Source organism: Papilio machaon, chromosome 24 (genome assembly GCF_912999745.1).
Source record: "Papilio machaon chromosome 24, ilPapMach1.1, whole genome shotgun sequence".
In the NCBI taxonomy this organism is placed as follows: Eukaryota; Metazoa; Arthropoda; class Insecta; order Lepidoptera; family Papilionidae; genus Papilio; species Papilio machaon.
The window spans coordinates 2,308,060-2,320,287 of record NC_060009.1 but is presented as its reverse complement, the minus strand read 5'-3'; the positions used below and the strand labels follow the sequence as shown (position 1 = coordinate 2,320,287).

General features: G+C 39.0%; 1 protein-coding gene across 1 annotated transcript in view; it reads left to right on the top strand.

Annotated features, from left to right (window-relative positions):
- The window catches only part of LOC106720566 (mushroom body large-type Kenyon cell-specific protein 1), a 157,916-nt gene extending 146,837 nt beyond the window's left edge, over positions 1–11,079 (top strand). The window contains 3 exon segments of the mRNA XM_045684059.1: positions 5,775–5,912; positions 9,922–10,987; positions 10,990–11,079. Coding sequence (XP_045540015.1) covers positions 5,775–5,912; positions 9,922–10,987; positions 10,990–11,073 — 1,288 coding nt within the window. The 3' untranslated portion in view covers positions 11,074–11,079.
- The last annotated feature ends 1,149 nt before the right edge of the window (positions 11,080–12,228 follow it).

Sequence of the window (12,228 nt, the reverse complement as noted above, 5' to 3'; positions counted from 1 at the left end):
CGACTCCGTCCGCGCGGAATAAAAAAAAAAAAAAAGAAAACGGGGTAAAAATTATCCTATGTCCTATTCCTGGTTCTAAGCTACCTGTCCACCAATTTTCAGTCAAATCGATTCAGCTGTTCTTGAGTTATAAATGGTGTAACTAACACAACTTTCTTTTATATATATAGATATTGTTTGGAAGCTTTATTACAATAGAATTACTCAAGAGAAAAGGCATCCAAAAGCTAGCGGTTGAAGCATATCTCTGATCTAAACTTTCTAAATGCTATTTACTAGCATTAATATATTGAAAATATTTTACTTTCCAAGTCCACATTCCTTGACATTTATCTAAGATACATCTATTAAAAGTCGCACACCTTTATATTTCATCGTACCAGTAAATAAAAAATGACGTCACTCATCATTTATCATCAAAGTACCGCGATTAGATCCTATCTTCAACGCACCTTTCTATCAAACTTCTTCGCTGTACTCAATTAATTCCTATTACACAGTCACACAATTCATCTATCTAAGGCCAGTGTACAGTTCAAGATATTTATTTCGTATCAATTCGAGGTCATTTGACCCTAAAAATTCAATTAGGTTAAAAACTTATCATAGCTAGATTCGAACCAAATTATAGCTTTCATAGTGACTGCTATATAAAATATATTTAATCGTAAGTGGGAAGCGAATTTATTTATTTTGAACAAGGTCTATTATATTGATTATAATTTGTTCATCAAAACAGATGTTTCATTGAAAGCAATCAGTGCGTCTCAGTGCAAACTACACGTGTACAGATCTCATCTCCCCCCTCCCCCCACTTCCAGCCGATTCTCAAAGCGGATGCGCCGACAATCTAAGATCCGCTGGAGGGAACCGTGTTTCGGATAAATAATGTTCACTCCTTCTGCCTCGGCAGAGAAAGCACAATCGTCGTACACGTTAACCATGGTTTCAGATTTTATAGGACATCTCATTAAACAACTTCTATTTTTATGATTTGAGTTGACATTTATGTTATTTTTATTTTCACTATAAAAAGGCGTTTGTTTAATAAATTAACGAAAGGAAAAACCATTTAAATATTTTTATTTTCACAATTTAATAGACGGGTTTATCAGTCACGGAATCTTCCTAGTTCAAATGCAAATTTGTTTCTCCGATCCGAAAAAAGAATAATCACGTTGTACCAAGTTATTTTATTCATGAAAACATGTCATCGAACAAAAAACAAATCCACTTTAGCCTACTTTTTCCATTATAATATACTCTCGTTCGACACAAAATACACATTTCTATATTTACAGCTTGTTAAAATTTTCTACGACATCGAACTATTTGAAAAGACTTGTGAAGTTACAGTCCCATACAATAAACATCTCGACAATTTTATACTCAAATAAAATAAATATTGTTCATTTTATGTTTACGGAAAGTCTACGTATAAAATTATAAATCATGGTATCTGTATTCGATGTCTGTGCACCTGCTTATAGGTAAGAAAGCCAGTATTGTAAGACGTTCACTATATTATTGGAGTATTAAATGTACTGAGACATCGATATGGTATTCGTAAATCTCTTAAATAGAATGAAGTAGTAAATTCGCAATCCATTGATTTTATTTATAGTTTTGCTTAAATTCATCCGATATTTAAACATCTAAAAAAATAAAGCCGCTCACATTATTATTACCACACTTAGCACAAATTAATTTAAGTAATAATTACGTATTTTATTCAAAAAAAAAAACAGAAGTCATATTTGTTTAAACATAAAAGAAATTTTAAAAGCAATAAATACTCGACTAATTGTAAGATTTGCACTCATCACATCGGGCAATAATACATATCAAATGGCAACTAACTTTAAATTTACCAAGATTAGGGTCATAAGTAACGGATATATGCGCGAAAAAACCCTATTTTCGGGGTCAGTAGAGTAAAAAACCAACATACCAAATACACATCTCGTACTTGTCTGTGAAATTGCATAACTTGTATTCCTACGAACACAGAATATGTCGTAAGAAGGAGATGGGTCTACAATAGCATCACACGCCTTTTGTCGCCGTCTGTTGGACTTCCACTCTATTGAAATGCGTTTGGTTTGCAAACTTGAAATAGAGCGAATATTTTAAACAATGCAATACAAATTTCAATAGTCAAATCTTACTAATTTTACTTCTTACTGAAATTGCATAAATGCAAATGTTTAGATGAATTATGTTTCATGAAATTTGAGACGACTGCTTATTAAGTTTTTTTTTTAATTTCGAATATATGGCATCGCGTGCGACAGCTAGTTAAAGGATATATTCAAGTACATAGATGGAAACGTGGTAAATGGTTTACTTGTAAAATAGGAATTAAAAAAAGTATGTTTTAGTATTATTATTTAATGAAAATACAAAGAGAAAGAAGAAAAAAAAAATTATTTAGATGCAAAAAACGGTAAAAAAAACTGTTAATTTATAATCAAATTTGATTTACTGACGACAGCAATATCTCATTCAATTCTTAACGCATTAACACGTTAACTGCGGATTGAGGCAGAACAGGCCCAAAGCGTGACTTCTCGCTGGTGCGGCAGCCAAAATCGGGTTGTTTCGCTCTGTGCGGGAGGCTACTAGATCAGTATTTCTATGAGTACGACAGACTCAAATATATAGAAATGTTTCTCTTGCGATATCTAGCCCAATGGCGTAATTAGATAAAAATGAGGTCCTACAGGCCCCAAACGCACTGAAAAGAAATTAATTACGCCTAGTGCGGATTGAGGTCAAATCTATCTCAAAATTTGTAGGCCTCATGGCCGCACTGCACGAAGCGCGGGCGGCGCGGGCGCCGCGCATCCTAGCTTAGTGTTGTGGAAAGTTTCGATAACGTTTCGAGTTTCGAGGACGTTTTGGCAGGATTTATTAAAGATTGAGCGTAGAACTTTATTTTAAAATCCTTGACGTTTTAAACCAATAATACCAAATAAGTCAGATGATGTACTCATCTGACTTATTTGAAAATGTTTATTGAAGTTATGAGAAACTACGTTGACCTCGGTAAAAATTTTACTTATACCATACAAAACCTAAATTACTGCAACTTTGAATTTTAAGGGGGTGGCCTGTGTCTATGATGAACCAAAAGTGCATAAATCGGACACAGAATGTATTTACGAGCCAGAAACACAACACTAATAGCCAAGCTACTATTAACTAATTCTACTTAAATAGCACGATTAATACGTCTTATACTTAATATAATATTCGCACGCACGCACGTACGCACATTCACCACTAACAATACTCAATTATCATCATTATTTTGTTTTGCACATGGGTGTTGCCTTAAAATGTGTGCTCAGTTGTGGATTATTCTTCACTGTTATTTTAAGCAAGTCACAGTTCCATTCGAAGTTTAGTCCATAGTGGCAATTTTTACCATTGTGTGCTGATCATCGTTTTTGTACAGAGAACGTTGAATGTTTTTGCTGATTATTCGCTGAGACGAGAGCAAAAGCTTGCTCTCGTCACACCATGACTAAAATCCAATATTTCAATAACAAAAATCCCCTTTGCAATTTTGCCCTTTTTTAAGTGTGGATTGTTTTGCTAATGCTGCAGCATGGGACTTGATGTACCTATTACTCATCATATATTTTAATGTTATATTTATATTTCTGGTTTACAATTCCAGATTCCTTAATAGTAGGAAGTCTTATCTTCTTTTGGAAAGTTCGAGTTGTTTCTTCGGTGGCCACGGCTGCTATACTGAAATTAGTAAGACTAGGTACATACATACATACACACAGACCCACACTCTCACATATGTACTACGCGGTAACGTAAACGCAAACAAGACATATATTAGTATGTTATGCTACTAGGTAGCAAAGTTGATTATTGCGTGCGAGGTGGCATTGTTCAAAGGCGACCTCTATAAGAAAACCGAGCGACCAACAATCATCATGCTCCCTCATACGATGTTTTTCAACACACTTGTGAGTAAAAAAAAAAAGAAGTAAACGCAAAAACACTTACGAAATCCAAAATAAACAACAAAACTCAAATTCAAAAAAAAAGGAAATTTCCTTTCCTTTCAGGTATAGTAAAATAACTACGCGCTAGGGCATAATTTGTACCATATATGCCTAAAATCGATGAACGGATAAGTACACGCACAGACAAAGCCACGCACACACACACAAACACACACACACACACACACACACTAACACGCACACACACAAGAGATCTAAAATATATATTTTATTTCAAGATTTCCTATCGGCAGATGTGCTGATCATTTGTTCCAAAGAGGTGGTCAAAGAAAGCGCTGCGTAGGTTGCTACGAAAAATTAAGATTGACATTGAATGGCACGCAAGCTGCTAAGAAAACTAAAAAAATTGTGACTTTTTGTGTCCAGTGTGACAAATCTTTTTGTTTACCATGTTTTAATGAAAAACATTTTCAGTGATTAATACTCAATAAACATTTATCGTAACTACAACTCTCTTTTAATCCCATCACTAGTCGAGGCATTAATTGACCTTCCTTTCAGTGCGATTTGAGGCAGAACCGATGACAAATTTTTAATTTTACTTTATTCATTAACGAAACGTCCTAACTCCAGGCGAAGCTAGATTCATATTATGCACATATTTAAGTTCATAAGAGTGAAGTTTCAAGCAAATATTGTCTAATTTGGACTTTTTAAAAATGTTTTTCGAAAACATAATTTTGTGAGGCAGGAGAGGCCTCAATAGCACTGGAAAAAAGTTCAACTTTGCCACGAACAGACCTCAAACGCACTGGCTGAAAGTTCCGCCAAAATGGCCTCGCAGCTAACGTGTTAACTTGTTTTAATTTCAACACATTTTGAAATTACGATCTAAGAAATTTTAATTCAAATTATATTAGGTATATTTTTTGTTACTCAACAGGCTACTACTATTACGTGCCTCTATTAATACATCTAGATATTCCTGAATGACACCTCTATTCATCTAAATCGGAACATCGTACTGTTAGACATAACTAAGACATTGTGCAACGTCTCTCAGATTCGAACCAGACGTATATTGTGAGCAAATCTAGAATACAACCATTATCTTTAATAGAACAAACATCTCGGAAGCGTATTCAAAATGTTATATCGAAAACCTGTTGAACGCTCTATTCTTGTGATATATTCTTGTTCAATGCCAATTTCTTACTAATATTATAAATGCGAATGTTTACGTGGATGTATGGATAATTTTAAGTACTAACATAGATATAAGACATTTTACTAACCAGATATGGTTGTAAACCTGAAATAAAGTATTTTATTTATTTTATTTTACTTTTATTTTTAGTAATAAAGCTAGTATTGTAATAATATCATAAATTAAATAACATAACCAATTACATTTTTTGAATCTCTAAGTTTCTTTACTTTAGTAACATAAAATCCCGTGGTTTTTAAAAACTAGAACTTTATTTTTCTCCGTTGAATAAATATGTTTTGATATAAAAAATATAAAAAAAAATGGTAAGTAGGGTCGGCGACAGGCAGGCGGCCAGCCGTAAAAACTTAAGCCAAAACTGTAAGGTTTATAAAATCTTTTGTGCCAACCCCACGTGAGTGGGAAAAGGCCTGGGAGATGATGATGATGTCTCACCAGTGGAAACTCACGGATCTGGGTCAAAGTTGTTGACTACTAATTCACCACTAATTTAGTGAATGCTCAAGTCACTCAGTGACGGATAGCTGACGATTCCTAACCCTGTTTATATTGTGTAGGCTGGCTGAATGCGACAAACCGCCAGCGCCGACTTCATCGCCAATATCAGCAGAACAACCACTCGACCTGAGCGCCAAGTCTACGTCCAGCACGAGTGGCACACCGCCCCCGGATCACAACAATTTGGACAATTCCAGGTGAGACAATATATATTACAGTTCTATACAAACTTAATGACGGCTTGCAATTTCGCAACAAATGCTGCTCACTTCACTTTTAGCCATCGACGTAAGTAATACGTAAAGTAATGCGGAGGCAGGGGATGTCCTTTTCAGAACCCGCAGTGCGTCTAGTTGCACATATATGCGAAGACATGCGCTAAGTTAACCACGAGCCGCTATAAAGTTTGAATCTTATAATACTTGTAAGGCTGGAAAAGCTTCTGTAAGTTCAAGTTATATGTAATTGAACTATACAAGATGTTTACAGTATTAAATCATCCCATACTAATATTATAAGTGCGAATGGTTAGGTGGAAGAATAGATGTATGGGGGGGATGAATGTTTGTTACTACGTATATCCAAAACGGCTAAAGGGATTTTGATGAAATTTAGCACAGATGTTTAACATAGTCTGGAAGAACACATAGGTTACTTACTAAGTTTTTTTTATATTTACGTGGTCAAAAGCTAGTTAATTCTATAAATATAACTTCTGAAATTCGAATTCCAAATGTTTAAATCAGCTCACAGCGTTAAAAACGACCTAAACTATCGTGAATAAAGTAATAGCAACCTAAATTTATTCTCAAAATGAAACCTTTTTTGTTGCAAATTAAACATAGGAAAAAAAATGTCGGTCACAGAAACGGAGCGAAATAGAAATTAGGCGATGCGGTACGCCGATAGACGTATATGTAGGTAGGTGAAATTTGCATCAAATTAAGGTCACACGTTGCTAATGGTCAATCCATTTAGCAAATGTTTAGTTAAATTAAAAAGTGCAATGTAAATTACGGTCTCCTTCTAATTTTACATATAAATTTTATCAGTAAGGGACTGTTTCACAATGTCTACATGCTGGATAACTGACAAATAAATTAACTAACACACGAAATATCCCTGTCAAAAGGCTCAGGGGTTAAGCACTTGACTTGCAATCTACAGGTCCTGGGTTCGAATCGCGCAATGCACCAATGTGTTTTTCGTTTTTCGATTTACATATGTACATTTATCCGACGTTCTTATGGTGAAGGAAAACATCGTGATGCAAACTGCACATATCTGAGAAGAAATGTAAAGATACGTGTGAAGTCAACCAATCCGCACTGAGCCAGCGTGGTTGACTATGGCCTAGTCACCCCTAACTTGAGGAGGCTCCGAGCACCTCGGTAGGCACGTATAGTGAGCTGATGATGAAAGCTTTATAAGTTGCAAAGTATAGGTCTTGCGTTTTCAGTCGATCTCGGATTTAAACTCAAAACTTATGATTCAGAATTTGTGTATTATTTCATAGCAATGTCCCTGGTATAAGGTATAAGAAGGTAATGAGGCCCTTTGTTACTGGTAGCCGGGGGCCTCAACTATCAACACATATCGCATTAATGCCGGAGCTATTCAAAAGGAAACTAACAAATAAAAGGCGCCATGTTTGAGTAGGGCTGTCGGTTAGCATTTGTATAATTATCTGCTTTTGTTTTTATTAGGGAAGGTTTTGACGCAGTATTCCGTCCATAATGCTCATTAGGCAGTTTGGCCTGAGGCCTTTTGAAGCACCTCCCTACTTTTTTTTTCTTTCCCTTGTTCAGAAATTCGCCCGCGAAACGGCCGGGGAAACCGTTAATTGAGGTTAGAAATGTACATTCCAAATAGTATTACAATATTTCTTTGTTGGATTGAAAAAAATATATTTTTTAAAAGTAAATATCAAATTTGTGACCATACCAATTTATTAATTATTATTAAACTAATCACTGTCACTAAAATTTCTCATCTAAATAAACTAAGAAAACATGCAACATTAAAATTTCATGTTATTAATTTTCGATTCTGATTTTAAAACGTAAACTTTTATGTTAATTTATATAACACCATTTTGAGGTTAACAGAGTACCTACATATTTATTGAATGTATGTTTCAATATCGTTTAAATTTCCTTTTCCGTATGTTCACTTTAATGGAACAAGAAATAAAACAAAGATTTTATGATAACGATACAGAATCATTGCAATAAGCAATGTGTTTGTTAGGGAAATCACAATTCTCCATGGTCAGTAGCCATAGACCATATATTGCCCATAACATGGCAACATTTGAAATGGTCGCGTTCAAACTTCCTATTGTAACATAGCACTGGGATTATACAAACAATACTCAAGTGAACGCACCCATTAAACTGTGAAAACGAAACTGAGCGATCGACTTCGGGGTCAATGCACCTTTGACAGGTGGCGCCATGATGGATTGTAATGTTTTATGGCACTCGGTGTTATGTTTTTATGTAGTGCATATACACATACCATTATAGGTACAGATTATATAGGTACATACTTCAGGAATATCCCAAACTAACTATTTTGTTGGTTGACACCTCCACAACATCTCCTACTACTCTAAACTACCCAAAAAAAGTATGTATAAAATACAATTTTAAGACGAAATGATGACTGTATATCATATTTAAAAGAACTCACTGGAACATTTTATGTAAACTTTGGTATGAATATTCATAAATATGTTCAACGTCAAAGAACTAATGTATATGAAACAGTGTCAATGCTCCAGTCCAGTGGCTAAGGAGTAAATTGCGAAAGAAATATCAAGCTTCTCGGCAGGATATATGCACGGAGAATTTTATTTGTATACCATGAGTCATTACTAGGGATCGGTTATATTTTTTATTTATCACAAACAAGCAAGGTTCAATAACATGACATTGATCGCTTAATTGTAAACATGCGGAACTTACAATAAATTAAAAAGGAAAAATAAGTCCGTACCTACCCACAACACACTCCGGGAAGTAATACATATCAAATCTTCCGCGGAGTATTATATTTTATGACAATCACTTTCTTCGTCGTCTTTTTTGTATACCCAAATCATCAAATCACACTTATAAGAACACATTTGATATTTTTTTAAATGCCACTCGGTTTTGAACTTTATTTACCTTTGCATTAAAAGCTAAATGACACAATCAGATCACGTAATCGTTGTATAGTTCAATTTACATGGTCAATAGCGGAACATCGGAAGATTAGGATATTTATAAATCTGTCACATCACCTCGCTGAATAATACATTTACAAAACGATTTATGTCATCAAGAACAATGTCTCAACATCGTTATTATAAGTACACGATAGCCCAATCGATAACTGAATAAATTCATTCGATGTGGGTCGCATGACTCGCCAAAACAAATAAAAATGCAGCGATAGTCGCCCGGTGCATCGACCTTGCATCCTCGCCGCGGACCTCCAGAAAATCACGCGAAAATACTTTCTACTACCATGCAATAGAGACTGCAATACCGTATCAATAATAGCGAAAAATAAGAAAGTAAAACCTAAGATGAAACTAAAGACGAACGCCGATCGACAATTTACTTTCAACCGTATTGTGTGCAAAATAATGTTTAGTTTTGTAAAAGCATTGTCTGGAAATAAAAGACGAAAGGAAAAGATAAAGATGCATTCATAGCCAGTCCGTTATCGGTGAGTCTAAGAGTAAATATTTCGCATTTCGCTTATCTCTGGTTTAATACAGACCGTTTTGAAACGTCGCGTTTCGACGACCGTCCGATTGCCGGCTGTTGACCTAGATTGTTTTCTGATTCATTTCACTCGGCCTGTACGTAACATTTGCGTTCCTTAGATAAGATTAGGTAAATGTTTGCCATGTCGCGAAATATTTGTTACTTACAATAATAAAAATTTTCCTTTAATTTTCAAAATTGCAGATTCATATCTGTTCGTCTATTTATTCAAGAAGAACTTGATGAAATTGACACGGGAAATACGAGCTTCTGCGAATGTTGCCTGACACAATAAAGTTTAACACAGTTAAGGCTTATTTGTTAATGATTGCGACATCTTCTCTTGCAAATCCACAGTTGTCAAGTGGATTTGTGCCTCAAGGACCCAAGTAACAGGCTGAATACATGTTGACATTTGAAATTTCTCAAATTTATCTTGTTTCAGATTAAAACGTGCGGTGTCGGAGAACGCCAACAATGCGTCCCGGCGGACGTACTCTGAGGAGGAGCTGCAGTCGGCATTGCGTGACATCCAGTCGGGCCGACTGGGCACGCGCCGCGCCGCCGCCCTCTACCGGATACCGCGCTCCACCCTGCGCAACAAGATCAACAAGTGCGGCATCCCCACCGACCCCACGCACGACTCCGACCCCGACAGCGAGCCCGAGCGGACCGACTCGCCGCCTTCCGTCATACTGAAAATACCCACCTTCCCGCCCCCGGACGAGAAGAGCCCCTCACCCGCGACTCCCGTCACCCCCATCACCCCGCTCATACCGCCGCCGCAGGCGCCGCTCAACCAAGCCTCGCAACTTCTTCTCCCGTCGGTCTTCGCCGACCCACCCTCCACCCAACACCTATTTACATCCTTGAGCGACGTCATAGCTAAAAGTATTAGCCAGAAATTCCAGCAGCCTCTGGAGAGGCCATCGCAGCCCGACCTGCCCTTCATGCGCGCACCCGACAGACATGTATCGGTCATAAAGACGCCGCCCGATAACCAGAGGAACTACCCGGCGCCGAGCAATTCGCGCGCCGCCACCAACAACAACGGCCAGACGGCAACCGGCGGCAAGGGCACTCGCCCCAAGCGAGGCAAATACAGGAACTATGACAGGGACAGCCTTGTCGAGGCGGTAAAGGCCGTGCAGCGGGGGGAGATGTCGGTGCACCGGGCGGGCTCCTACTACGGCGTGCCTCACTCCACCCTGGAGTACAAGGTTAAGGAGCGACATCTAATGCGACCGCGGAAGAGGGAGCCCAAGCCGCAGCAGGAAGCAAAGCCGCAACCCAAGCCGCCGCCGAAGCCTCCCACCAAACCTTTTACGAACGGACTTAATGGGCCAGAAGCGTACCCCTCGGGCTATCCGTTCTGGGCGGGGGGGTTTGCTCCTCCGCCCGCGCCTGACCTCTACGCCTCACACATGATGCGGCGACTGCGCGACGAGGCGCCGCCCGCGAACGGCTCCTTCCTCGAGGGAATCATTAGATCGAGCCTGGAAAGGCCGCTGATCCAGCGATTGGCGGAGCCGCGAGCGCCGATGCCGACGAGCGAGGCGCCCAGCCTGTTGCGGCGGCTGGCCGGCGAGCCCGATGAGCCGCCACCCGCACGTCGGCCGCGCATCGACAGTTCGGATCGGCAGCTGGCCGCGGAGATGCGAGAGGCGGTGCAGCGGCTGCGCGCCGACAAGCTGCGGCCGCGCAACGGCACACCCACACCGCCAGCCGGCTCGCCGCCGCCACCGCCCGCCGCGACGACAGCGCCGCCCGATCACGTTTAGACTGCAGCCGAGGCCGGCGCTAGGCCCGCGGGGTCGGGCAATGTGACGCCGCGACGCCGCGATCTCCTCAGTCTTTGTGATAATTACTATAAAGTACATTCCGTTGGCGAGACGCGTCGCAACTTCGGTGTCGGTGTGCCTCCATTATGGCTTTAGTGCAATAGTTGCGAGTTTCCGTGTATACTGTTATAGTGACAATAACTATAGTTTTATCCGACTCGACCGGTTTTGGTTTGCGTTCGTTTTCACTGCTCGCTTCACCCTTCCCCCTCCCCCTGACAGCTTCCCGCCGCCGCCAGCCGGCGAACCTCACCGCTCCACACACGATACGTATCACCAAATATCACAATAGTTACCTTAACTCACGACCGGTTCGATATAACCACAGCTTTACTAATGCAATATCACAGTAAATTAGTCTTTACACCCCATACCCATGTCGTTTTGGCTTCGGGATGACGTCACTTGTGACTTCTAGTACCATTCGGATTGCGTCTTTCGCTTCTCTACAATACCATCGGTTTAATAGCGCTTTAAGTTTTCTCTGTTCCAAATTTTGTACAAGATTTCTTTTATCCGCCTGTTTTAGGTTGAGAACACCCGAAATTACTATTGAGTCAAGCGCCTATTTGTAGAGATGGGAGACGTCAAACGAATACTACTAAAAGCGCAACGGACAGAAGGTTGTCCAAAATTTTTCCCAAAATCCGAAAAGCCTCGATTTTTGACCTTGTTTTTAAGTGAAAGACAACCAAAAGTTAATGTTATAAAATCAACTATTTAAATATTTTTAAGTAATAAAAAATTGTAACAAATTAATTATACGCTAGCTATGAGTGTAACGTTATTGATTTTTAAGTGAACTATCGCATATTTTGTGCGGTGTTTTTATAATTAGATAGGTAATATATTGAATGAAATGATTCGCTGCTCGGGGCTATCTCTGTCCCCGTCTGCCACGGGGCGAGCGA